The sequence below is a fragment of the Talaromyces amestolkiae genome (genome assembly GCF_001896365.1).
Source record: "Talaromyces amestolkiae strain CIB chromosome Unknown scaffold26.1, whole genome shotgun sequence".
Classification (NCBI taxonomy): Eukaryota; Fungi; Ascomycota; class Eurotiomycetes; order Eurotiales; family Trichocomaceae; genus Talaromyces; species Talaromyces amestolkiae.
The window spans coordinates 363115-390884 of record NW_024468062.1 but is presented as its reverse complement, the minus strand read 5'-3'; the positions used below and the strand labels follow the sequence as shown (position 1 = coordinate 390884).

The following is a 27770-nucleotide window of genomic DNA, read 5'->3' as shown; positions in this document are numbered from 1 at the left end:
CCAACATCTTGGATATCGATATCGAGTTGATGCAGTGATGGTCGAGTGATTATATTGCGAGCTCACCATGGAACTCGATGCCGTCGCCGTTGGGCGTGATGTCCAGGTCGTGGACCCCGAAGTGCGCGCGCATGTGTATAGTCTTGTGACTGCTGTAAGTCTTCAAATACCCGGCAATTTGAATTCAATGCTGACAATCCCATAGCTCGGAGGCTTCAACGGCGAAGATGGATCGAAATACAACCTCGGAGATGACGCATTGGCATGTTTACGCGATATCAGGAAATGGCTAAAATTATACGACGACAAAACGAATCGACTCGACGTTGCGCGATGTCTGGGAGAAGCGAACATCGTTAATGGCGATTTGTTGCCGATCCTGGGCTTGTGGTTTACAAGTGAAGGATATAAGAAGAAACATTTGACTCGTGTTGCGTTGGCATGCTGTATGACAACCAATATCCCCGCTTCACGAATCTGCAGGAGGCTAATGATGTTTAGTGGAATTGCTGGTCCCATTAACATGGCCAGTAGAGATTCATGGCCAGATGACCGTTAATCACCATCGACATACCCCATACCTGCAGCAAGCTCAAGTTCAATACAAACGAGGAATACTAGATCAACATGCTGGTCGTGACACTCTACGCGCCATTCTCCAGGTTGGCTTGCCTAGCTTGACAATGCCGAAATCAGAGCGGACTAGCAGGGACGATGGCATCTTGAAACTGATGTTATATTTATTGCGAAATGTCACTATGATCACCGCGCCGAAGGGACTACTTACCGACGCCGATGAGGATGAGACGTCACGATCTGCAACCATCAATGCGTTCCAGCAGCAGAATGTTTTTGCCCTTTTACTCACAATGTGCGCCAACATCAACGAGGATTTCAACTTCCAGGACGTCGTGCTTCTAGAGACTCTATTTCATCTCGTCAAGGGTGTGGATGTGCAGAAGTTGTTCATGGACGACACTGAACGCCAGAAGAAGCGTAATGACGAGCTGAGTGATCTTTTACAAAAGGAAAATGGTGTCAATAGAGAATATGCCAAAAATGCACCCACTCGGCATGGACGCTTTGGAACTATGATTTGGGTAAAAAGAGACGATGCTAAAGTCTCGACTGTATCTGGACAAGACATTCTCAAAGACGGCCAAATTGCGTTCAACAAAATGGATCAAACGAAGAAATGGAATCGTCCAAAGCATGGCCGTCGGCAACAGCCTGAAGCTGCCAGTGGTGACTTTTCCTCGACCACGCATCTTACATCCACTGCAACCAAAAATCTCCGCCTATTTGTCGAGGAGTTCCTAGATACAGGCTTCAACCCGCTTTTCACACACGTCAGAAAGGCTATTGAGCGGGAGGCTGATAGAGTTACAGAAATCAACACTCGGCAATTTCTCTATTTGGTAGCCTGGTTCCTTCATGCCGAACGTGAACGACGCAAATACCATAAAAAGCAAAATGAGCGAAACAAAGGAACAACTAAAGAGGCCGAATCGGACAATTTCTCCTTGGTAGCAAGTGTACTCAACCAGGAGACTTTTGTCTTTCTCAACCGCGCAATGCAATATAGTTTTGATCATAACGATTGGCAAGATCTTAATGCAAATATGCGCTGCTTCACACAGATTCTGCTGACAATTCAAGAGATGTCCGCATCTCCGTTCGAAGAAGATCACGAGATTGCAGAGAATATCCTAAATCGTATTTTCTACGAGGAGACTACACACGACAGAATTATTGCTATTGTGAGAGGCTACAAGGATCAAGGATTTACTTATCTGGATGCGTGTACCGAGCTTTCTCATGTCTTCTTAAGGATGCTTGAAAACTACTCCAAAGAGAATGTAGACATGCAAGTGCGGTCGAAGCGGAGATCAAGAGCAAAAAAGGCAGCGACTGCTGGCCAAGATGCTGAAAATGAAGAGAATGGTGATTCAGAGGCAGAAGAGCTCGCCGATGCTGCTCGTGTTGCCAAGGAGCGCAAGTTTGACTTTAATCGTTTCGCGGCGAGATTTTGCTCCCAGAAGAGCGTTGATACGTTTGTTTCATTTACCACGTATTATCGGGACCTGAGTGATGAGCAACTGAAGCGGGCGCATCGCTTCTTTTATCGAGTTGCTTTCAAGCAAGAGTTGAGTATAATTCTCTACCGTCTCGACATTTTGAATCTTTTCTACCGCATGATCAAAGGACCGGGAGCGCTAGATTCTTCMAAGCCGATATTCCAAGACTGGGAAGAGTTTGTCAAACACCTTACCAGAAGGATGATAAAAAAACTTAATGAGCGTCCTGCACTATTCACAGAGTTACTTTTCAGCAAGATCAACGCCACATTGTTTTTCCTAGAATATGGCTATGAAAGACAAACTATATCTATCGGCGGTACGCGAGCGCCTGCTCAACTTGAAGTCCATCCTCGTGCAGGCACAACTAGGGATGAAAAGCTGAATGTAGTGGTGGCTGCACTCATCATGGATGGCCGAGCCGATTTGGTTAAATGGCTCAGTGAAGCTTTGCGGTTAGCCGCCAACGAACGCAGTTCTTGGGAAGCCCAAGAGATAATGCGACAGGCCGAGTCAGATGAGGAGGCAATATCTTTGCGTCCCAGCCCACTCATAGGTTTGTTGCATCGACTGTTGCTAGGAAAAGTGTACTGACAATTTGATAGAAATTAAGCCTAGTGATGATGCGATTCGAGCAGCCACATTCAGAAATGGACGACTACGGCTGCTACTGAACTTAGTCGGGCTGGAAAGGTTGGGATCAGAGGATGTAATGGGATCTTCCTGGGTAGTGCCCTCGTCACTAGACTCGGAGACCCTCTCTGCCGTCGTTTCAGTCATCGAAAAGGGACTTGAGAATCCTGTTACAGAGATTGATGGTATCGACCCCCGAGAACAGATTCGACGCATACCTACGGCGGAACCTAAAGAAACCCACCAAACAACATTAGATGTGGATTTCGGCTCTGAGTCGGAGGGCGAGGATGTAATTCCTGACGGGCCGCTTTTCCCTCCAAACATTCGATCCAAATCTGACGCACTCAAGGAGCTAAAGGAAAAGCGTAAGAAGCGCAACAAGCGCGATGATAACGACAATGAGCCTTTAGATGATGCCACTCTCGAGGAGCGTCGTCGCATGCGCGAAGAGAATGCGCGAGCTAGGCAGGCAAAGATAAAGAGTGATTTGTTTGTGCACGACAGCGACGATGATTCAGATGAGGAAGCGGACAAAGAATTCTTCGAGCGTGAAGAAGCTGTTCGAAAAGCTCAAGATCAACGCGTTCGGGAAGCACTGATCAATAAGGCGCTAGAAGAGGATGCCTCCAATGCGCAATCGAAAAAGAAGAAGACCGCCCGTCGTAAGAGACGCAGTATGGATGATGACCAAAGTGACAAAGATACAGATAGTGAAGGCCAGAAAAAGCGTCGAATCACTGTCGGCGGGTTCGAGATGAGTGACGATGATGAGGATGACGAGGTCTTGATGACTGGGGTCAATGGGGATCTCGGTTCAAGGGGAGTGGCGACAAGCCAGGGTGTTGATGAAGACGATACCCCTGCCACCTCAGTAGAACAGGGGGGATGGGACCTTGATAAGGAATATGAGCAGCAAAAGTCAACTGCTGTTCCAGCAACGCATAATAGCGATTCAGAGGAAGACGGCCCAGTTGCGGGTAATCGTCGACGGGCGCGAGCTGGCTTTGTGGTTGAAAGCGACTCAGAGTGATGCTGTCTATTTTTATATGTATGATACCTAGATATATTCACTAATGATTGATGATCCATATTTGATCATGTCCTCGTTCGGACGGAGAGATTGACAATAAGATCTCCTATGGCTCGTTTCAATGACGAACAATGCGCCTCATTATAGCGAGACTACCTAGGTACAGTAGTGTAATACATAAAGAATCGGGATTGATAGAAAATGTTGACAGAAATTGTGAGTCATTTCGAAGTCGTCAGGTCGCGCCTTATGACAAATCTGCGGATCCAACCAACTATAAAATCCACAGCTTCCGATGACAACCATCTGAATTCTATCATCACAAGAATATAAACTGAAACCTCAAAGCTTGTCCACCAGACTAATCAAGCCTTCAAAATGGCTTCACCCCAAACAATACCCTACGTCACCCTCGACGTCTTCACAAAATCCATCTTCTCCGGCAATCCTCTAGGAGTTGTTTTCCTACCAAACCCCACAGCCCTAGCCCAAACCCAGAAACAAGAAATTGCTAAGGAGTTCAATTACTCTGAAACCATATTTGTGCACCCTGTTGACCCTCAAACACCTACGCAGCAGAGAATTGATATTTTCACTACTGATAGAGAATTGCCCTTCGCGGGCCACCCGACTATCGGTGCTGCGTCGTGGGCTCTGTACCTATCCCCTGATAAGGGTGATGTTACCACACTCCTAACGAAAGCTGGACCGATCCCGATTTCTCTAAGACCTTCGGGAGATGAAGCTGCGGCGTTGATTCCACATGATGTGAGGATACATCAGAAGAGATTCCCCGTTCAGGAGTTGTTGAGACTGCATCCTACCGTCAAGCCATTTGTCGGTTCGACGGCAAGAGAGGAAGCAGGGTTCCCGATTGTGTCGATTGTGAATGGCATGACTCAAATTCATGTTGAGTTACCGAGTCTTGAGGCGTTGGCTGCCGTTGGTCCTGCGGCTGGGGGGGAGTCGGTGCCTGCTGTTGATGTTTCTCAGGGCGGGTATCTAGATGAAGGCTGGGGAGGACACGGTCTCGTTGTTCTTTACTTTTATGTCAGAGACGTTATGGATGAAGTCACCGGCAAAAAAGTCATTAGGACGAGAATGTTCCTACAATCGGAAGAGGACCCGGCTACGGGTAGTGCGGCGAGCGGTTTAGCCGCGCTTCTTGTTTTGAGGGATGGTGCTGGTGCTGATGACCAGCTCCATCGTAGCTTCTACGTTGTGCAGGGCGTGGAGATGGGACGGAGAAGTGATATTGGTCTTCGCGTCAGTCTGAAGTCGAACCGGGAAGGGATTGAGTCGGTTGAACTGAGTGGTAGCTCAGTCAAGGTTGCGAAGGGAGAAATTAGGGTGTATTGATTGTTGATAAATCTTTTAGTTATAATATCTAGGTAGTCTGTACTTCGAAGATAAATAGAAACTTCGGTCTTGTTTGTGAAAGTAAAGATTCAATTCATCGAAACTTGACCTTAAGCACTTCGACTTTTCAGGTAAGAAACTATTTGTTCATGCCGAGTCACAAAAAACATGCGTTTACGGTCTGACTTCCAGACCAATACTCCAATCTCCTCGGCATAACGGCAAGGCCCCTCGTATTCTGCGAGGGAGGCAAACTCTTTGAACAAGAAACCGGGAGTAGCTTTGATGCGGTCTCTCTCTAGTTGCCAAAGTCGGATTTGATCGACTACTGTGGGCGGTAGCACTGACCGCGGTATTCCAGCTGTATTTGAGGTGGATTTGACAGCACCTTCCCTTCGCATTTGAGGATGTGCATGAGTAGATAGATACGAGATGATTTGGTCGGCGGTGATACCCATTTCTACCGCACGACGGATGGATTGTCGTGTGATTTTACCAGTAACGAGGTTTGGAAACCGGTACTTGAGCGTTGTGAATAGTGCAATGAGAGATATCTGAAGAGGAGATGATGTGTATGCGTAAAGACGATAGTTTGTCTCGATGATGATGAATCCGGACCCTGGTTCACCCGTAGCAGCGTTCGTTTGTGCTGAGAGAGAGCTGGACATCGTGTTGCTAAGAGCACTCGAGTCAGAAGTAAGTGTAGTTGCTAAGCGTGTAGGGTAGAATCGGTCGGCTTCAGTTGCTGGCGAGTGCTGGTATACAATGCCAAAATCCGTCAAATCTGCCAAAGCGCGTAGCTGGTCTGGTGTGAGATGTCTCTTTTCATATGACTGCCCAAGCTCAAGGCTACTCAAAAGGAATATGAAAGAAAGTACCTCCACATCATTGACCTGTAATGCTTTGGCGCTCTCAACATACAGGATGATGATTTGCCAGACTTGAGTGTTGATATCTTGCAGCACGAAGGCGAAACCATCTTGTGTAATATCGACTCGTCCATGGTGAATTTCAACCAGATGGCCGGCCTGTAAGAGTTGTTTGACACCTCGACTGAGGTTAACAGTTTCGCGAACACCAGGCCCACTAGTTCCAACCATGTATCCCAGAACACCTTCCCACTGCCTCCGTGCATATTCATCTAGATCTGCGATCGACACAGCATTCGGATCGGGCCTCGAGCAAGGCACACCAAAAGACTGGGAGTTTTCGGCACCGGTAAGGGCTTGTCGTAAAGATGAAGCGAAAGGATTTGTCACCATGTACGCTCGGACTTGATTCGAGGTCATCGTATTCGTCATGATGTGCAGTCTTCCAAGGATGGATATAGCATGGTCCCGCTCTCTTCATTACGTTAGCTCACTTTCATTTCTTGTTTGGAATATCCTGGACTCACTTCTTGCTTTCTGCTTTGATCCATAGTTCGAGATCTGCAGCAGGAAGAGGGTCTCGCATGTAGAGCAGCGCCATCACAAGACATTTTGCTAAATTCCTTTAATTAGAAAACGAGAATTGGAAAACTGCAAACCAGACAGATTGTTTCAACGCACCAAGGTCGGGAAGCATGCGTCGGAAGATTGCAAGAGCCGTAGAAGGCTGCTGATACAGCTTCTGAAAAGTCAAGCCAGGCAGCTGCTCCAAGTATTCAAACGATCGGTTGGTTGAGGAGGCCATTTTGCCTGTAGCTCRGGCTTCCCGCCGTTCTATATTGATCAAGATGTTTTCATGTCGCGTTGCCAAGCTGACCTGTAGTTCAGAATTGGCGATGAGGGCAAGGGTATCGTGGTGTTGTTGGAAGCTTTGTTCAAGTTGCGGCTATGGACGGTGTCGTAATTATTTCTTTGGCTTCACCTTAAGGTCATATTGAACTAATCCTCATAGAGGTTAGCGTATATCGCGGTCGTTCAGTCGACCCACGTCATTGGCCGAGATCCTCCATCTCTCTATCCGAAGTGTAAACACTCGACATCTTCGATCACTGCAATTATTGAGCTAAAATGTCTGCTTTGAAGTTTGTAAATTCTGTTAGTCTTCCCAATTCTTATTGCTCAGCATACTTTCATAACTGACAGTCATACAGGTCTGGCAGTCCTTCCGGGCTACGTCCGGTCTAGAGCCGAGGTAGGTACTCTACCCGAACGAATACAGCAATTGAGTTATGAAAGAGGGAATAACGAGACTGTCTAATTAGGCTTCTGGATGGCGTAAGTATTGAGGCCCTTTTGTACCATTGGGTATATGCTGATATAATATCACGGATTATAGCTCAGAGTGACCGCCGCTCATCCCGGTGTTGTGAACTTTGAACTTGATATCCAGAAAGAACATACTGTATGTTTGTTAACCCTACTTGGGACCCGCCAGAAATCAGACAAGATACTTATGTCATAATGCAGAATAGGTTAAATATCCTCCATGGCGGTACTATTGCTAGTATGGGTATGTTAAAAGATCTTTATTTATCATGCTCGTCAACTCCACGGGCAATCAACTAATCCGATAATAAATGCTAGTCGATCTGGGTGGTTCGTTGGCAGTTGCGTCTAGAGGCCTCTTCTCAACCGGTGTGTCCACAGACTTGAACGGTAAGGGTATTCATAAGTAACGAGATACTCGTTATACTAACCTACTCGGTCAGTCACATATTTAAGCTCTGGAGGAAAAGTGGGAGACAGAATCAAGGCTGTTAGTTCTCCGGACCCTCCAGTGATCTGATTAAAATTGTTCACTGCTAACTCGGTTTCATAGGAGGTTTCATGCGATAAATGTACATTGCATCAACCCTTTCAACATTCGTTATATGGTTACTAACACTTACCATGCAGTCGGCAAAACACTTGCATACACATCCATAAAGTTCATGAATGATAAAGGCGAAGTTTTTGCCCGCGGAAGCCATACAAAGTGAGATATACATCATTGTTCTTGGTCCTTGGAACTACAGTGCTTTGACTAACACAGGATCACTCAGATATATTGCTCTTGCTTTCAAGGATCCAAATAACATCGTGGAAGAACTCAAGGCATCTAAGGAGTCTTCCTAAAGTGGAGGGATATCTGGGCTTAATCATGTTAGAGATACAAAACACTACGATATTGAAGCGAGATGGCCTGTAAGACTTTCTCTGTAAATACGAACGAGTCAATAAATGATGATATGTTACATTTATGGACGTGGAAATGTTTGAATCTTGGCGGAGGATGATTTTGCTCCGGTATATTTTACATTCCATTTCGTAGATTGTAGAAAGTGTGACAAGAATGATACTGAACATCTCTTTCCATGCCCGGAGTTCATACATGTTGCTGCACAGTAAGATCTACGTCGTCATCGGCTCCGCCCACCATGACCTCGTCTTCATCCATTTCCTCGATATCATCCGGAAATTCGGTAGGGATGGCGACATCTACATCGCCAATTGCTTCCAACTTGGCCTGAGTCATTTCGAAGACATATTGACCTATATGCTCGAGATTCTCCATTGGCGTACCCTCAACTTTAGCCGCTTGTAGCCGCTTCGTAGGATACATTTCCCCGGGAATGAGCATCAACTTATTGGGACGCTTGGCGAGTAAGTCAAAGGCTGGCTTCAATTCATAACATGACGCGAAGACGTCCAGGCGTCCGAGGATGTACAAGCCGAGTCGAGCCCGCGACAATGCAACGGTTAGGCGGCGAACATCCCGTAGATAACCAACTGTTCGCGTGCGAACTAATGAAAGAATCACATCTGTACACAAATTAGCCTTGTCTAGTAGATCATGTAGGTGTTGAGAAACTTACAATCGTTTTGCTCGCCTTGGTATTGATCAACCGTTGTTACTATCCGAGGCATGCCAAATATTGGAATTTTGGCACAGCGGTGATTTAGAATATCTCTGATAAGAGCTCTTTGTCCAGCATATGTGGTGAGAATGGTAATCTTAGAAGCCGGATATCCGAGGAGTCGCATGTACTGATATAAGGCCACAGCATACTCCGCTTCTCCGAGATTCTGTATGAAATGAGGCGCTGGTTCTCTTTCGCCAGTTCCTTGATAATCGTCAACGTTGATGAATTGGTAGTCATATGCGAACCCTGCATTCCCTTGGCTATATTCTGGCGCTTCTTCGAGTCGAGGTAGATGCCCCAGACTCTTATACCGCCATTTGAATAGATCAGCTATGCCAGGCCGTGATCGGCCTTGTTGGTCGAGTGTGACTGTTGGCACGCCTAATCGTACAAATCGCAGGAAAAGACTTTGTTCGAAGTTGGCATATTGTCTGAATGCAAGGTTCTGTACGATAGGTGAATTCTGGTAGTGATCACCACACAGCACAACCCGCTTCAAAGGGAGCTGGCCATCTTCCACGTTCTGCAATGCTAGGGGAATAAATGTCTCAATTTCCGTAATCTGTGCTGCCTCTTCCATGACGACATTGTCGTAACGGAAACCCAAGTCGGCAATTTCTTGTCGACGCATGGCTGCATGTGTCGATGTCATTGCAATAATCCTGGCTTCTTTGATGAGTAGATAATTAGCACGGTCCCGAGGTTGTCTTAAGATCTCAAAAGGGCGAATGTCTGCCAACTCCAAAAAGATCTTATCAATATGCCTCTGTGCTCCGGCTGCAGCATCAAGCACATCATCCTTAGAGCTTCCCGGAGTGAACAATGCATTTGGTGCATTTGAGAAGTAGGTATGGAATGGGAAAGAGATTGCAATATATTCTACCGAAGCCGAATCTGATTGTGCTTTGTCCCAAAATTTTGTCCACGCCGGTTGGATATAAACAGTGTTGAAATATTCTGCGGTCTCACAAGAGTTGCCATGAGCACCTAAAGCCCCAATCGAAGCTGCCAAACGACTAACTTCTGCCAGTAGATGTGTGCGGTTTTCAAGGAAAGATTCAACCCGTCCATATTTGCTATAACTGGCCTCTGTCTCCAGCTCTTCTTCGCCATGGCCTAGTCGCAGGAGATGACGCTGATCGATATCGAGAGAGACGATTTTTTGAAAGAGTTGATTCAAAGCCTGATTGCTGTGTGCAATCAGAAGGGTACGCTCGGAAGGAAAATTATGATAAATGTTTTTTATGATTTGTGTCGCCACGTCCGTCTTTCCCGTGCCAGGAGGTCCCACTATTACAGACAAACCGGGCTGGGTTCCGGATGTGATTGCTTCGACTTGTGCGGGTGTGAATCGGACTGTATTCAGTTTGGGAGCGTCGACGGGATATGGTCCAGGGTTAGGAGGCTTGTATGTTGATACATGAATAGAGCCGGACTCTGCCTGGGTCTCTACTTGGCCACGTCGACGTTTCTTTGAAGCGTTTCCTGCACTCTGATCCTGGGGCTCATCCACGGTCTGCAGAACGTATGGCGGTCCAAAGCTGGAGGACTCCTTGCCCGAAGGCTCGATTGTCTTCCCAGGGAAGCTCTCTACCAAATGCTGCCAATCCAAAAAGGTATCGCGGAAGTCTATTGACTTGACTCGGTTTGGCAGCTCAGTATAACGAGCACTGGCAGGATCGCCGTAACCGAGGAAAATCTCCTGAAGCCAAGATGGCAATGCAACATCCGAAGTGATGAGTCGTTGCATTGTTTGTAACATTGATTTGAAATTATTTTCTCTTCCTTTTCTTCTCACAATAACGTTGATCAGTGGATAAACTTCTCGTTTGCCCTGCGCCTGCTTATCTTGATCTGCTTGAAAAGCAGCGGCATCAAGATTCAACAAAAGTCTCCTGATCCGGGGCCGACGAGCGAATCCATTTTCCAACTGATTTTGAGGCTCACGCAAGACGCGTCCATTTTCGTCCAAGACTTGGACAACATCTGCTGTACGAACGTATGTGAGAGAAGGCTTATCCGTCAGATTCAATGTCGTCGAGGTCGGTGGAGAAGTGATTGCGAGGAGGAACACGGTATCGTCTGGACGTAATGAGTCCCACTCCTTTCGTATGTTGTCCGCTAGCCGGCCGACCTCTAGAGTGATTTCGGCACGAACAAATGCAGGCTTATTGGATCCTACCTTAGGCTGTGCGACCTCGATGATCGCGGGTTTATGAATGGGAATTGCCATTTTAGTAAATCCATCAAACACGACTTCACGAGTTGATCTATTGACCCTCGGTTGTAGCCGTTTCATGACAGCCTCAAGATCCTTCCGGATGGAGAAGAAAGCCTCCGAACGATACAGCATGAATGATCGCCACAGAAAGTCGCCTAAGCTGAGATACTGAAGATTAAGCTTAGGAATGGCAAGCGGCCGTGACCCATCGTACTTTTCGTTTCGCAGCAAAGCAGGCTCGTATAGGCTCTCTTCTGTCGGTAAACTACTAAGCTTGGCAGCTGATTCCTGGAAAGATGGCTTCTTTTCGAAATGAGACAACAAGATTTCGAGAAATAATTGGCGATGAGCCGTCACCTGAGACTGCTTCGGATAGCTTGTCCTAAATCCAAGACGGGCGCAGAGATCCTCAAGTTCTGTATCATCCAACACGGATAAACTACCTTCGAGTTCTGAACGTTGCTCGATAGATCCGTAATTGGATAGAGCGAGAATAGTGAGTTTGTCCTTGAAATGCTTGATCGCCGTCCTCTGCAGCCGAGCCAGACGTTGACAGTGCATGTCATATGTCGTTTGCATAGAAAGAGGTTCGCCAGTGTAGTCATCAATGGCGAAGTTCATGAAATGATGCAACAAGGCAAAGAAGTCGCGTATCAATGAATTGTTTGGATTTTTGTAGAGCTCTGAAAGTCGAATGACCGCAAGGATATTCAAGTCTTGCAGAAGAGTGTTGACATATCTCCTTGTTGGTAGTTGACTATTCAAGTCCACAAGCAATTCAAGAAATCTTTCGCAGTATCTTATGTTGTCAGCTTGCGCTTGATCTGGCGTACTAATTCTCTGCAGGAAATCCAAGATCAAAGTGTACAGCCATGCCCTCTCGAATCGAATCTTTGCCTTCATCGATTCATCGGCGGCTTCGTATCTCTTAGCAGCTGCACGCCATGCCTTCTTCAGCGTAGGCACCTTTTCCAATGTTTGATTCCTTGCGGTCTCGCTCGAAAGGTTGTGCCAGATGGAGATAGATACTAGGGGGGCGCATTCCTTCCTAATAGGACTATTTTCTAGCGATTGAAAGCCGCTGATGATGAAAGATAGGACCGAAAGCCTCGAGAAAGTGGAAAGCGATGCGTCTAAGCTTAGAGAGAGGATGCGATGGAAAAGGTTGGAGAAGCTGTCCGGGCGATCGGCAAAATGCTCTATTGAATCCAACAGTCAGTATACACGAGTCTGAATCATCCGGCTTGCCACTCACCCCATATCGGCAGATGCTCTCCCTTTTTTATTCCCACAGTCACGGCGATAAGTAATACGTGATGGTTTGACGCATCTTCGGTATACGTAGGCCAAAGGTACCTGAAATAAGTTAGTCTTGCAAATTCAGTCCATCGTACACCTGGTCCCATGTACTTCTCTAGAATGTTCAAATTTTCCAGCGTCAAGAGCGAGCGGGTGGTGAATCCTTCCGCTTCCAACGGATCCCATATCTCGTTCTTGATGACATCTTGTTTGACCTTGCGAATTTTGCTCTGTTTTAACCAATGTTTTTGCGCAACAGCCGCCCAGCGATTGTCCCCCTCCAGATCAGAAACGGACGGTCTGGTTTCGAGATTCTTCGCCATTGCGGAAGCTATCCCTAATCCCAATCCTCGCTGTGCATTGGGATATCCAGCAGGCTGGATCTTGTTCGGTTGAAAGTTGCAGGCGCGAAAAGAAAGCGCCCATGGCTGCTTTGAGTTAGCGCGTCTTTTGGTCAGGTCCCAATTAGCCGCCGCCTTGCCGCCCTGACCTGCTAGCCGCGCCGATTGGTGAACATCGCTTCCCTTTTTCGTATACTTGAACAGCTATCATTAGCCGTATACGTCTCCCTGACACACTTCATTGTGGCTGCTTCTCTTTGTTGTTTCATAGGGGCTTAGCATTAAATACTTCATATTGTCGCATGATGAGACAAGAGAAAGCTACTTGATTTTGCGCATTGAGCTGCACACCTTGCGTCGACAACCATCCACGAGACCATCAAAATGACCGACACAGCTATCGATTCTACAGTCGCTTACCGCGGCCTGGTTCGCGATTTGCTAGCGAAAGCAGCTGAAGTTAAAAATGGGCATAATATCGAACCGCCAGTCACAGAAGCCAGTCTAGGTGACTTGGTTGAGCGTGCATACCTCAAGAATGGCAAAATTCAAGCCGAAACAGCCAAACAAACGAACCTTGCCGCTGTCGAAACCGCATTTCGAGAAAAGTTCTACGAGTTGCTGGTATTTGAAATGCGCCGTTGAGTCTAGATGAGTAGCTGACAAGTGATACAGGCTTCCACTCCGATAGACGATCCTGCGTTCGTCAACATCTGGAATCTTCTCGATATTGTTTCGATATTCTCGGATAACGGTCGGTTCTCCACCCATAGTTGGACGTTCAATGTGTATGGGAGCTAATTTGGCGTTGTTGGAAATATAGAACAATGCGAGGCCGGCCTTATCTTTTGGCTCATCGAAGAGCTTCTTGACAGCCAGACGGTTGACGGTTGCCGCAAGGTATTTGACTATTTGGAGTCGCGCAGAGAGATCAATACGGCGGTATGAGTGAATGGATATTCTTTCTCTAGGAATATACGCTAATTCGGTCACAGAAACATTTTGAGTCGAAGAAGCTAATCATTCTACGATCGTGCAATGAGCTACTCCGTCGGCTCTCGAGAGCGGAGGATACTGTCTTTTGCGGACGGGTGTTTATCTATATGTTTCAGAGCTTTCCACTTGGAGACAAGAGTTCAGTCAACCTTCGCGGAGAATTTCACACTGAGAACATTACAACGTTCGACACGATTGTGAAGACATCCCAGGAAGATGTTATGGACACAGAACCAACTGAATCGAAAAACACAACAGAGAAGACCCCCCCAGCCGCGCAAGGCGAATCAATCAACGAGAGCGAAAGCACCCAAGCTGTGAAGGAAGGGACTCCCACGGTAGCAGAAGCTATTCACGAGAAGAAGGAAGCCGACCCATCCAAGGCCGTCGACCTGGATGCGCTTTATCCGATCTTTTGGAGCCTGCAGGGTTTCTTTTCGGCACCTACCAGATTATTCAATTCTGAGAATTTTGCGTCCTTTCGTACTGGTCTAGAGAAAACACTTTCGACATTCAAATTGATGAACACGGTCACTGATACATGGAGCACTGCGAAAGCACCAGACGAGATCCGGAGAGGCTTAAAGCGGAAGCGTAATGGCGAGGGGGTGGATATTGCTAGCAGTTTCAATCCAAAGTATCTGACAAGCCGTGAGCTGTTCGATCTAGAGGTAACACCACTTATCATTCGTTATGTACCTGGGACATACTCTGACACGATTTTCTAGATCAATGACATCGCATTCCGCCGTCATGTTCTAGTTCAGGCACTGATCCTACTCGACTTCATCCTGTCGTTGACACCGCAGGCTCGGCAAAGGCTTCTGAAGTTAGTACAGCCTGGGAAAGCTCTGAACAAGACGGTACTTTATCAATATACTGTTAGCGAAGAAGACGTATGTTTCTTAGTCGTGGCTTTGCCTTCGTGCGCTAATCAACCCTAAATAGGCCAAATGGGCGGCACAGACTAGAGATGTCGTTGCAGACTACCTGCAGCAAGGTAGTGATGGCAAATTTTACTACAGGATGGTTGATACGGTTCTTTCCCGAGACAAAAATTGGGTGCGCTGGAAGGTTGAAAACTGCCCTCCAATTGAAAAACCGGCAATTCAAGCAGACGACTACTTCCAGGCACGTGGAAATGCATCTAAAGTGTTTACCAGCAAGCGCCTGAGAGCCGCGCCTATGGGCTCACTCGATCTCACGTTCTTGACCGACGGAAATAGTATCTCCAGTCTTGAACAGTTGAAGGAACCGGATCGGTGAGTCTTTTTCAAGCCCTTTATTGCAGACTACTAACTCGATACTTAGGTATAGCACGCCCGCTCCAGACTCGTTCATGATGGGTATCGTAGACGATGAATTCGACATTGACATGGCCAAAGATAAAGACGAAAAGGAGGCTGCAGAGCGAGCAAAGGCCAGCAAACTATGGCGAACATTGCGACTAGCCTCGAGGAGCAAGCTTCTTGAGTTTGAGAAAATTGAGGATGGCAAGAAAATCAGCCTTCTATTTGAGACACCGACATTGGAATCAAAAGAATCGATCTCGGAAGATTCACAAAAGAAATCAGATACCCCTCGTGAAACAAAGGACGAGCAAGAGTCTACGTCACTAGACACACCAACGCAACAGGCGGATGGTGCCACGGCGACTTGATCATATACGCTACTATCCATACAGCATAACTGATGCACGGGCATGCGCTTGACTACATAGACGTAAATCGCGTCTAAATGAGATGCCAGCATTCATCAAAAAGACCACATCACGTGCTTGAGTGTCTTGACTAGCCACCACTCCATTAGCTTGAAGAACATTAGGGCCGACGAGTTGAACCCCAGATATGCAGATCTCGAAGCTAGTTGAACAAGGAGAAGCCGGTATTGGTTCTATTCCGCGTCTTCAACGTAGAGGTCAAGGCTCCCTCACACGTTACATAGTTGCATTTCTCGTGACTGCTGTGACATGAATCCTGCTACACTTTATTCTCACTCATGGCAATCGGGGATTTACGAACCCTGTCAGTTCGATTTAGCCTTGGAGATAGCCTTTAGGCTGTTCTGGAGCACAGTGAGGCCATGAGAATGAGAATATGCAGAATGAATGCGAGTCGACGATCAATTTCCAGTCAAGCCCGTATCTGAAGAACCTGCACGACGGAGGAGACTATTCTCGTATTCTTTTACTAGTTCCTAATCCGATTCATCTTAAATCAGCCAGCCAGCCACTCATAGGCGGCGTGTCTCGAAGATAGGAGTGGCGCAATAATCCTTCTAATTTAACATGCTTAATCGAGAGTATCAAGATGTCTCTTAACGCGACATGGAAACTTGACTTTACATAGGTGAGGAAATAGGGCGGTATCTACCACGTGCCTTCCCAATCCGCCGTCCTGGGGGTCCTGGCCTTCCAGCTTCGTCGTTTAGGGATTAGACTCCTCCTCTTCCTTGTCACAACACGACTCGATTCAGCACTTTGCTTTTTCTCACGAACTAGTCATGATCCACTTCTGCAATGAGTCTAGAAAAAACAGGAGAATTTTCTGGACTCAATGCCGAGGTATATAGCGTTGTATTTATGCACCAATGACAGCCACGGCGACTGGTACCTTGTACCGACCGAATCCCGACGGCACCTACTACCTATTTGCTACTAGTACATGCTCCAGAAGGCGTCCACGGTTTTCTAAGCAGCTTACAAGTGAGACGCGTTAAGGATGATTCGGAAGAATCCCGTTTCCCGTATGATCAGCCGGAGAGATGATGGGTTTGTAGGCATGAGTATCGAGCCAAGTAAATACCTTTAACTGCACCCGAGTGCCTCTGGAGCAATCGCAAATACGCCGCAAAACGTCGTTGTACCCGAACAGCTTCCCTCGGCAAATGGAGTGGGCTTGCACGCCTAACACAGGTGACAGGGTCAGGGTCTCTCAGGTAGGGCTGCCCTGTGCTTGCTGCTGCTGTGCTTGCCAGCCCATGCGCTCGCTCAAACATCGGACAGTGGCACACAGCCTGTATGCCGTAAAGGTTCGACTACTCCAACGGACTAACGAGTTAAAGCTAGGTCGCCATATTATTTGTTGGCTATTCATGCATCGGTGGCGCCAGGGTCTGTTAAAGTGTTTCACACCACGTCCCTTCCATTTCGCCCCGGCACCGTTTTGTTGGTTTTTCTCCACTTGATCCACAATAGAACGCGATGGCGACTTCGAAGGATTTCTTCTATGCTAGACCGTGCTAGTGCGTCTAAGCTGAAAAATTGAACTAAGCCTAAGGATTGTACGTACTGCATGCGCATCGACGTGACGGGCTTGCTAAGTTGCACAGTGTGCACATTGTACATGCTCGGCGCCAAAAGCGGGTGTTATGATGCATAGCAACTGCAGTCTGCAACTTTGCTTGCGTGGTTGAGATTTTGAGACCCCTGATCAATGGAATGTTGTGGCTTKTCAACTGTACAGCCTATCAATGTCCCTTTCTGGCTGTTTCTTCGATGAACGTGTTGAGTGCTCGGCGCTCACTTGTCCACTTGTACTACGTGCTCACCCTGCGACAGTCCTACAGGGCGCCTAGGCATTTGGACTAGGGCTTTGATGATTAAGACCAAATTATTATCTCAGCAAAGATTTTACCCTGGAACGATACAGCCGGCAACTCAGTTCACAGGCCACTTACTCCGTCAGGAATCGATCCGCAGAGCTAGCAACAGGAAGCTTTCCAGCATAGGTAAATGGAGACTCGACTCAGACAACCTTGCGAGGTTTCGTGACGCTGTAGTCACGGCGTACACGATCCGCAAGCTTACGAATTAGGTAGTGTTTCCGTACTCGGTCGAGGTTGACCATGGGTCTCCTTGGTGTGACAGTAAAATACACTCCTTCACTATCGCGCTTCCAGGACAGCAACATCGTCAAAGATTCTGAATTATCTAAAATTACGCTTCAGAAAGTAGATCTTACCCCCTGTGAATATATCTTAAGATACTTCGCGCACACCAGCAACTTTCGTCCGAGCAGTCTTGCGCACCAATCACAATGGGAGGTCGGCTGATATCTCGGCAAAATACTGGGTCACTCGCTGTCAGCCAACCCATCAAAGTGATCAAACCTACTTGGCCCATAAGCGTGAGTGGTTCGACGGTCTTCTCCGCCTGAAATTTACTCAAGATAACAATAACCACTACGTACGGCGAGCCCCGATTTGGTGGCCGTCCGACATTCCCCGCATAGAGGCTTKCGAGCTCCACTTGTACAAGAGAGGAGCCAGCAATTAGGATGAACCAGGCTAGCACTGCCTAGCAAATACTTTGTGAAGGAAGAACAGAACTTTGAAACTAATTTGACAGCCTCACTAACAAGCAACGATGGTACTCGTACTGTGCTGATTGACGTGAATTTCTATTCGCTATCCACAGTGTGGACGTGATTCTACCCATATTCTATTGATCCTGAATTCCAATAGTACGTACATACCTTGGAATCTGCTCTGTGTAATAGTATTTCCTCTTGACTAGTCACAATTTGTATTCAACAAGTCAACTAATAGTAACTAATATATAGATCTGAAGATCGTGTTCACGCTTAATTAGTGACTTCCACAGCAGATTCAAGTCGAATGTGTATGAAGCTGTGCTAGTGTGACGAACAGGACTATCGTGACTTCACCATCCCCAATTGGGTCGATGATTCGCCTGCCAATGTGAGCTTCCAAGGTTGTTATATCATAGAAACGAGGGCCCAATGGAGCTGGCAATTACCCGCCAAACCATACGAATACACAACTCGACAGTTTTGACACCCCCTGAACTTGGCCACTGGGGACTACTACGGATCTGTTCGGCGTAAACATGAAATTCCGGATAAGGCAGCATCCGAATGCACAAGAAATTTCTTGCCTATCGTCATGTGAATATCGAGTCTTAAAAAGGGTATTGAAGGCTTGGAGTACTCGTGTCACCCAAGCTATGGTCCGCTATTGAGTTAAGTGCCGAGTAGTATTATGGGGGTTCAGTCAAATAGTCGAAGTTTAAAGAAGGCACTAGCAGCCCTCTACTTCATAGCTCTACAGACTACAGTACGGTGGGATGACATTTGTGTTGGCACCCCCCATATCAGAATTGCTACCTGAACCTCACCGCCTTCCTAATTTATCCGTGTGAACCCTCGAAGAAGCCCCGGTCTTAGCCCATAATACTCTTAGGGTTACACGTTTCTGACGGCAGAATCAGTGGCGGTGTGGATTTCGGATACGGGGGGTGCCAACACAAATGTCGCGGCACTGTAGGTTCAGGTTCAATACGTTACCGCTTCGACACGCTCGCATTGGTCTCTTGGGCATTTCCGATTCCCGCCCACGGTGATCCGAGATACCCGGTCCGCCCGTTTCTAACCATTTTGCTGTCGATTGTTACGTTCCTCGTACTTCTTTGTCGACCAGCACCCACGATGGTACGATCTACAGATCCAGGCAACGACACAACCGGAGATTCTGAAATGAGGTTTTTGACTGGTCAACTGATTTCTGTCCCGCTGTTGGTTCGTCCCACTTCTTATTGCTGCTGGCGTTGGAGATGTTGGTGGCTGACTGACACAATCTGGCACATAGGAACCCGGCCAGGCTCATGCCATTTGTGTCTAGCAATTGTCCTTTGTCTAACTTTCAAGCATGTGGACAACGAGTGCAATATCAAAGGGGAAGTATGGGGCTGAGATGAAACATCGATGAGCAACCTTAAAGTCAAACCAGGTCCGTGAATCGAGCGACTGGTCTTGATGTCTTCAGCCTTGGTATGTGCGTCAATCTAGTGTACGTCCATACAGCGTACGGACCACACTTACGCTACGTAGTACTGCGCACGGCGCAGTCTGGTTTTCTCCTCCCTTTCTAGACGCTCCCTTCGGCTCCACTGCGAGTGGGTTAGCGGGTTAGTACTCCGGGACTACGGAGTACGGAGTAGTACGCACTGTAAGTACTAGCCAGCTGTTGGCTGCGGAAATTCTTGATAGACCCGACTGAAGCCCGTCTTGTTAGGTCCAAGGAACCGAAGATTGGTGCATTTCGTGATCTCTTTCCTTGGTTAGGGATCGATATTTGTCTACTATGAGTCATCATCATCGATATCGAGAGGAAAATTCGTGTTGGAAGGGCACTGCATCGCATTTGAGAAATGATGTTTTTTTTTTTTTAATAAATCGAGGAAGTTATGACAGCTGGAAACTCAACTGCACGAGGAAAAAGAATCAGATAAGAAACCCGGAATTGGGCTCAAGATGGATAAGCACCCGCTAAAATTTGGTTGAAACAGCCTCTGGTGGGTGGCAGACCACTAACGCTTACTAGTGAACGAGTACGATGTCTTGCTGCACTCTATTCCTGTTCAGGCTATACAGAGGGCATGTCTAATATTGTCTATGCTTTGCGGAAGCCGGAAGTACCTGCTAAGTCGGTCACTGGAGGGAATGGCGTACGTGGTCTACTACGTAGTACTGCAGCTAAACAAGCTAGCATATCCTTACTGTAAACTGACTAGGTTCTACGTTACAATCAACGGGAAAAACGAAACAGGCCGGACCATGAGGCGTGGTCCAGGTATACCACATGGTGACCGTCCAATGTCGGACCTTGGAATTGGACACGACGTACTCCGTAGTTACAGCACCAGCCTAGTCAGAAGTCCGTGCTCTAAGCCACCCCTCGACCTCCCGTACGTAAAGAAGTAAGATAGTCCCATTTCCCTAAATCTGGCCATGCTTCAGTACTTTGGTGGAAGTTTATCTTTCGTTTCTTTTTCTTTCTGGAAGGCGAGAGGGTACGAATATTCCCTCAAACTATCAGGGACGGAGTGAACTCGAGAAACGGAAAAATCGGACGATCCGACGACCAAACCGAGAGAACGACAAGCGTAAAGCCGAGCACTTTGCTCCACCTGGCACCAAAGTGATTCGCTAACAGGCTGCCAGCTGGTAACAGTGGTAGCAGTGGTGAGCCAGAGTAAGCGTCAGCCAGCCAATTCTGGCGAAACAAGCGTTTTTCCGTTTCTCCAAGAAATTCTATTTCTGACACATCGGGAGATAGTCGTGAGGTTTTGCCGATTGTGGTACTCCGGAAGAGGAGCTTGTGAATTCGATAATTGATTTATGGAGAATATTTCGGCAATGTCCAGGATTTCATGGAGCCATGGACTGCGTATTCTGGAGACTGACTGCCTGGTGGAAGCCAGAGATAGCATCTCGAGTCTATTCAGGCTGCCAACGAGCGGTAGCCTGTAGGCCCGTCCCAGACAGCCGCGTCTACTTTAAGGTGGGTTGCGCTAGAAGTAGAAGCTGCTTAACGAGTAAACAGTGCGAGACGAAGTACTCGTATGTATCATGTACCTCATTTGCACGGGTCAGAAAGTTCATGCGCAATCTCCGTAGCCTGAAGCCTCGAGCCTCAAAGGAAGGATCCGAAATGAAATGGGTTCATTCGATCCGCATGGCCGTTAGCGACGAGTTCTAGTAATTTACCGTATCTAGCTAGCTGTCTTACTTTTGACTTAGGTACATCGTTCTGTTGGACCTGGCGTCCACTGGTCGGTTCGGTAAAATTCCCATGGATGAGGAGGATGGAGGGATCGCATAACAGACCTTCTCATTGGGTCTTTGCGGCTGGCGAACATGGGCCACCCAGCAGGGAGCTTTGATCAAATTTGTACTGAATGCTACCTTCTCCATGCTTGATAAACAACAACTACGACTCTAATAGACTAGTCCGTGTGTCTGTTCGAGTGGTGTGACCCGACGTCATTTGCTTCAGCTGTCAGTGGTAATGCCAGGGACGGACCTTTCTTTGTTTGTGTGTTTCCCTCTTCTTTATCAGGACGTTGCTTGCGCGATTTTCGCGAGAGAAGAGGGGGATTTGACATCAAGGACTGGACGAGGCGAGGAGAACGAGACGGGGGTTCTTGCGAAATTTGTCTCGCTCGCTCGTATCAAGAAAATCAAGAAATTCAATGCTTCCCCCTCTCTCTTATTTTGCATGAGCATGTCAAACAAGCTTGCATTTCGGGAAATTCATTAAACAGGCAAACCCACGCCGAAAGAACATCCATCTCAATCCCTCAAGTGAAACACCCAATGACTCGTGAACTGAACGAAAACAGATTAAGGACTATTCGGATAGACTTAGTGGTTATAACAGCAGGAATTATAACTCATATAAGACGGCCGCTATTATCTATGTACCCATGGAACAGGGAATACAATCTAGAAATGAAATCATATCGTAAAATTACTGAAATTGCACGAGAGACCGCAAAAAACGGCGCAACCTAAAAGGGAGATCGAGGGGGGGGGAAGGAAAACGCCACCATTTTGCACAGCGTCTCCATATCAAATTTATCCTCCTTCTTCTTACACTCTAGTCCTCTCTTTTACCTAGGTACAGCACGTACATACGTAACTAGCTATTAGAGTTAAACTGCCAGTCTACCCTGCGTATGACTAGATCGTACACTCTTCGCTCACAGTGGTCAGTCGGCGTCAATACAAGGCATCATCCTTATTATTTATTAGTATGACTATATTCGCGATACTATAGTCTGTCATTTCTCCGACCGTTTTATCCAATATCCACGGCGTCCACTTTCATCTTGAAAATAATCCTGGCCAATCTCAGAGTGCCTAAAATCTAGACCCAACAACCTTGAACGCATCCATTGGACCGTGCCCTTGGTTGTTCAGTGTACCTGGTCACTTGTAAGTGAATCTGTTCAAGAGAAAGAGGAGAGAGAGGTTCGGTGGAGATATGATTTAACGATAATAATTTCTTATTCTTGCTCAATGCTCACAAGCCACTTTCTCTCCTTAGTCCTAGTCCACTTTTGTGTCTCTTGTGTCCCTGCCCTCAGACGCCCGGAACATCTCTTTAATTAGTTATTACTTTTCTCTCCTGCCAATTCATTGATCAATCTTCTCTTTCATCTCATTCGAGGACCAAGCGACGTGGAAAAGTACTCCAGAGGTAAGTCAATGGTTTATTCGAGGTCTTTTCTTCAACCCTACCCCCTCTCTCGCTTCATTTCATGTACCCACTACTCTATACTCGTCATCATCATCTTCTTTTCCCTCTTCTTGTAATGGATCGCTATCCTATATCATCTATTCCAAACGGCATAGTCGCCTCTTCAGCCCTGTCTAGCTCCATCCTGTCAACATTCCTGTCAAATTACAGACTGTCACTAGTACTACCATGCATCAGAGTATCTGCTCTCTAGTGAGTTGGTTATCTAACCAGTTAGGCTGACTAACATACTCCTCCTTCCTCAACGGCGTGACTTCCCTTTTTGTGTGTTTTGGGTTTCGTCCTTCATTCTCCCTCATCTCCTGCTCCCTCTTCCTTGTTCGATGTCCTCCTTGGATATGATGAAGTGATTGATTCTCGTTGTCTCTCTGTTTTCCCGTTTTGTGCAATTTTTACTTTGCCCTCTGTGACTCGGATTCTTGCGGTCTTATTGCATATTTGATGCATGTTTGGCGGGTTGCTGATTAGTCAAGAAGGGTTGGCTTTGATGTTTGGGATTGGCTTGTCTCTACCATCTTGATTCTAGGTTGGTATAATTCATTTCCTCTTCATCTAATCATTCATCACCGCGGCCAGAATCTGTCCAAGTGTCCAAGAGACTCAAAGCAAAGACGTGCAAGCAAAGTCCCAACTGCTAACCATCTTCTAACAGTACGATGATTTAATGACCAGTCAACATGTCTGATTAGCTTGACTTGGATTTCAAGAGACTGAGAGGGGTTTTGGACGTTCGACTTGAAATTGGATTCGTCATCCCGCTTGTTTTGCCGTCGGACGCTTCGGTTCTTTGCATTCTGGAGGTTCATTCTCCCGTTTCAACGACATCCATTCGTCTCCAGGGCCTACAGTGAAGGACTGGATTCGCTGCTCGGCAAGCCAAAATTACCTTGCTTTGCCGGAACGACGCTTCGTCTCAGAGGCAAGAAATTGATCAATACGGCATTTTGTATACAATAAAATCAGCAAATTTGTAATGTCGATTGTCGGTGTATATCGTTCGGTCCCGAGTCCGCAGTCCGACTTGTACCGTCACCCCCTGGCCCCAGCCTCAGATCCTACTACCCTGCGTAACGCCATCCAGGGTCAAAATCAAGAAAGCAAAATGAGCCTTTCGTCCGGCGCTCCAATTTTTGCGCCCTCGGCCGCTACTCCTGTCAAAGACAACGCCGCTCCTGGTGCTGGTAACACCCAGGGCGAACCAAGCAGTGCAACGACTCTGCCGAAACCAGTAGAGAGTGGACAGTTCGCTTCACAGTGCTCAAGTTCCAATGCACTTGAACGCACCGCGGTTCAAGATGAGAAAGGCGGTATTGTATCCGAGCAGAATCGACCTGCGGAGAGCTGGGACGCTCACAGCGCCAATATGAGTGCTTCGCAAGCTACACAAGCCGGCCATGAGCATGAAAACCATGGCGAGGATAATGATGAGGACCTTGGTGAAGATTTTAGCAATGGCGAAGAAGGAGATGGTGGTCAGGGAAGATCAGCCGGTGATGGTGGGGATAATAGTAAAAAGACGAAACGATTTCGGTATGTCTTTATTCGAGCGAACAGAAGGAGAAAAGGGTGAGCTTGAACCATGAAACTAACGATTCAGCCTCACACATAACCAAACTCGTTTCCTTATGAGCGAATTCACTCGACAGGCACATCCAGATGCGGCCCACCGCGAGCGACTATCACGAGAAATCCCTGGCCTTAGTCCTCGCCAAGTGCAGGTTTGGTTCCAGAATAGGTAAGACGGAGTTCTTGAGTAAGATCGGATTGATTTGTACTTATTTTTTTGTCTAGACGAGCAAAGTTGAAACGCCTCACGAGTCAGGACAGAGATAGAGTGCTGAAATCGCGAGCGCTTCCTGATCATTTCGACAGGACGCAAATGTTACAACACCCATATCATTCCAGGCACTCAGCTAATACATCTCCGACATCGCCTACAACAGCAAGATCCTCGTTCAGTTCTGGACCTAAACCCTTAGCTATGAACAGCATAAAGCGCAATCCCGGTGACGAATACCCGGTTTCTCCTGCATCAGCATACGGCAATTACGTGAATTCACCTGGAATTTCAGAACCGTTTTCGCCAACGAATAATACTGGCCATCCGGCAACGTTACCACGGGTTCCGGGTGTACATCCACCACATTCTCATGAATATAATCGATCTCATAGCTTTTCAAGCTCGTATGCGGGCTGGCAGTATCCTCAGAGACTCCATATCCCCCCATCGGAACCCGGTATGAAGACGGAACAGAGCATGAATCCTCTTCACCGTTCGACTGCCTCATATCCGGGATTGGCCGGCACCATTCCAGAGGGAACGTACGACCGACATTCGTCTCAAGCAAGTTCTGTAGATCACGGAACGACTACTCAATCAACTAGCCCTTTACCCCCGTCAATGGCATATCAAGGTAGGTTTCCATTGTAACTGTCTGGGTCTGCATGTTGCTGACATCAGGATCAATAGCAGGACAACCATCGCATACCAACGAACAATATCCACCATCTACCGAGTCTGCCTACAACACCCCCGTCGGCTATCGCCACGTTCTTTCGTTGCAGACCGGTCAGCTTCCTCCACCACAAGAGTACCAAGTCTCGCCATTTACGCCATCATATAATTTCGATTCTTTCTATCAGCAATATACGCACGAAAATTCTTCTACAGTCAGCTTGCCGGCTTCGTATATGCGTTCATCACAGCAGAGTACTTATGAGCCGGCGAGTGGAACATATTCATACGAGAACCAGGATATGAGCCATCGACTTTCAGCTACGCAGCCAGGAGGAACGAGGTAATGCGATCGATGTCATCTCAAAGGGCAATTCTCGCCATGCTGTGTCACAGTAAAATTTTTTCCCTTCCAGTTCAGCAGGAACGACATTCACTTGTGGATATTATATCAAAAGCCATGGGACTTTTTCATACATACGGTACTTACTTCTTGCAACATAATATACATATTACATATTAGTCGGGGGGATAGTATATACAATTAGGAGGTGATAGGAGGGGACGGACGGGACGGAGTTTTGGTTTTGGTATCGGTTTGGACCTGGTTGAGGTTGGATCTTACTGCAGGTGGATTTTCGACATTGTATTATTATTATTGACCGGGAGGGTTGAACTCAGGTACATTGTCTGGTTAGCATGACTGCCAGATAGGTTGTCAATAAAATGCAATATGATACAACTACCAACATGTCTTGTTGGTGCTGTTCTTCATTCTGTGCTGTAAGTAACAGGTTATGCAACACACGCGACATTGAGTACAAGGAACTATATACTGCAGGTACAAGAATCAAGTACAATAGCCCTAACATACACCTCTACGCCAATCACATGACATACAAAAGCCGTTTTCAAGATCCGATAATGTAATCAGTCGACGTATTACAATTCTGGTATCTCTGATTCGCCAGATTGGTGAGCATCAAGGCATCGCTTATGTTCGTCCGTCGTCTCATTGGCTGTAGGTCACATGATCGCAAGAGATTGGAGTATGCCAAGAAGCATCGCTAGTCCGCCCAGCCAATCAGAGACGTGGTATTTCAAATGCGGCATGAAGAATGATGTATGTGGAGGAGCTGTCGATGAGTATAAGAACCTGCTTCTCGACAATCTTCACATGCGTATATTCCTCACCGCGTTCAATTGACTCTACCTCAACACCCACTCTGCTTCAACACCCTCTCAACTCATACTACAAACTACTCGCATACATACAAGATGACTCGCCCATCAACCTGCTGCGGTCAATCAACCACCGGCTGCGTCTGCGCCGCCCAAGCCCGCTGCGAATGCGGCAAGACAACCGCTGAGCATTGCGATTGCAGCAAGAAAGCCGTCCATGACCCGCAGAGCGAGGGTGCTCGATGCTCTTGCCGTATGTTCCTTTTTCCCCCCTTCATCATCTTAAAGATCAATAAAAGGGTGTATGGCTAACTGCTTTGGTGTAGGGATGAGACCTGCCGGTCAGTGTACGTGCGAGCGATCCGTGACTGAGAATCGCCCCGTAGATGGAGATGCGTGTGCGTGCGGACAGAGACCTGCTGGTATGCTCTTTCTCTCTCTCTCTATCTTTCGATTGATCGATTGAACAGAGTACTGACGACAACTTTTATAGGATCATGCACATGCGAGAAAGTCGAGAAGGTCGATGCCGCTGTTCAAGAAGGATTGGAGACCGATTTCACCACAAAAGCCTGAGTTTCTGTTCTGCGTGGATTACTAGTTTTCGGTTCTCGATATGACGTACTTGAAGATATTTCCTCCTGTTTTGCATTGTGAATGGTGAACGGATATGGAGTTTGGGATTGCTTTTGGAGTGGGATGTTAAGCATGCTGTTATGTTTTATGAGACGGTCGAAATTGGTGGATGTATTGATACCAAGCCTGTTAGATATTTCAACACACAATGATAAGATTTACATGATGACTACATAGTAGTATTTTAAAATTGTCAAGTAGACTCACGTGCTTCAGCCGCACGCATCAAAGATAATCCTCTCCGGCGGCTATGTTCTGGACTTCTGTCTTGGCAGCAACTAACCGCCGGTCGGGAGTCGGACTAAATATTAGTCCCACGGAGAGCTGTCAACAACAGCAATATCTCCTCGACAAGAGGGCTCTATTGTCGATTGACCAGTCGAAGGGCCTTTGGTCCAACTCAAAAATAACACCTTCATTTAATTTATCTTCTTAAATAATTGTCCGAGTACTGTTAATCGGTTGTATTGTTGCTTCATGCTTAGTGTGGGTCCCCTCCCTTGTCCGTCAAAAGTGCCACTATTATTTTGAGCCTAACCGGAGAGACCCCTTATTATATTTCTATAGAAACGTCATTTGATTTAACCACAGCCAGTCGAATCCAGCGTATCGTCGCGTCGCATCGCATCGTTAATTACCTCG

General features: G+C 47.0%; 8 protein-coding genes across 8 annotated transcripts; 6 read left to right on the top strand and 2 right to left on the bottom strand.

The window, feature by feature from the left end:
* Window positions 1-67: 67 nt before the first annotated feature.
* On the top strand, window positions 68-3744 carry BHQ10_009776 (uncharacterized protein; the record flags this gene model as incomplete). The annotated part of the gene is made up of 4 exons (XM_040882727.1): window positions 68-154; window positions 206-446; window positions 502-2634; window positions 2684-3744. 4 exons carry the CDS (start codon window positions 68-70, stop codon window positions 3742-3744), a joined length of 3522 nt encoding a protein of 1173 aa, XP_040738278.1.
* Window positions 3745-4122: 378 nt separating this feature from the next.
* On the top strand, window positions 4123-5103 carry BHQ10_009775 (uncharacterized protein; the record flags this gene model as incomplete). The annotated part of the gene is made up of 1 exon (XM_040882726.1): window positions 4123-5103. The coding sequence occupies one exon, from the start codon at window positions 4123-4125 to the stop codon at window positions 5101-5103; it is 981 nt and encodes a 326-aa protein (XP_040738277.1).
* A 110-nt stretch (window positions 5104-5213) lies between these two features.
* On the bottom strand, window positions 5214-6777 carry BHQ10_009774 (uncharacterized protein; the record flags this gene model as incomplete). The annotated part of the gene is made up of 3 exons (XM_040882725.1): window positions 5214-6447; window positions 6500-6587; window positions 6654-6777. The coding sequence occupies 3 exons, from the start codon at window positions 6775-6777 to the stop codon at window positions 5214-5216; spliced, it is 1446 nt and encodes a 481-aa protein (XP_040738276.1).
* A 323-nt stretch (window positions 6778-7100) lies between these two features.
* Window positions 7101-8147, top strand: BHQ10_009773 (uncharacterized protein; the record flags this gene model as incomplete). The annotated part of the gene is made up of 10 exons (XM_040882724.1): window positions 7101-7127; window positions 7184-7224; window positions 7295-7307; window positions 7369-7434; window positions 7500-7542; window positions 7617-7688; window positions 7742-7788; window positions 7852-7870; window positions 7929-8007; window positions 8075-8147. The coding sequence occupies 10 exons, from the start codon at window positions 7101-7103 to the stop codon at window positions 8145-8147; spliced, it is 480 nt and encodes a 159-aa protein (XP_040738275.1).
* Window positions 8148-8397: 250 nt separating this feature from the next.
* On the bottom strand, window positions 8398-12778 carry BHQ10_009772 (uncharacterized protein; the record flags this gene model as incomplete). The annotated part of the gene is made up of 4 exons (XM_040882723.1): window positions 8398-8834; window positions 8888-12355; window positions 12412-12512; window positions 12567-12778. The coding sequence occupies 4 exons, from the start codon at window positions 12776-12778 to the stop codon at window positions 8398-8400; spliced, it is 4218 nt and encodes a 1405-aa protein (XP_040738274.1).
* A 402-nt stretch (window positions 12779-13180) lies between these two features.
* On the top strand, window positions 13181-15452 carry BHQ10_009771 (uncharacterized protein; the record flags this gene model as incomplete). Its single annotated transcript, XM_040882722.1, has 7 exons — window positions 13181-13420; window positions 13472-13550; window positions 13620-13738; window positions 13792-14463; window positions 14521-14688; window positions 14741-15054; window positions 15104-15452. The coding sequence occupies 7 exons, from the start codon at window positions 13181-13183 to the stop codon at window positions 15450-15452; spliced, it is 1941 nt and encodes a 646-aa protein (XP_040738273.1).
* Window positions 15453-23828: 8376 nt separating this feature from the next.
* Window positions 23829-25657, top strand: BHQ10_009770 (uncharacterized protein; the record flags this gene model as incomplete). The annotated part of the gene is made up of 4 exons (XM_040882721.1): window positions 23829-24385; window positions 24453-24590; window positions 24647-25269; window positions 25326-25657. The coding sequence occupies 4 exons, from the start codon at window positions 23829-23831 to the stop codon at window positions 25655-25657; spliced, it is 1650 nt and encodes a 549-aa protein (XP_040738272.1).
* Window positions 25658-26588: 931 nt separating this feature from the next.
* BHQ10_009769 (uncharacterized protein) lies at window positions 26589-27068 on the top strand (the record flags this gene model as incomplete). The annotated part of the gene is made up of 3 exons (XM_040882719.1): window positions 26589-26745; window positions 26819-26914; window positions 26986-27068. 3 exons carry the CDS (start codon window positions 26589-26591, stop codon window positions 27066-27068), a joined length of 336 nt encoding a protein of 111 aa, XP_040738271.1.
* Window positions 27069-27770: the final 702 nt, after the last annotated feature.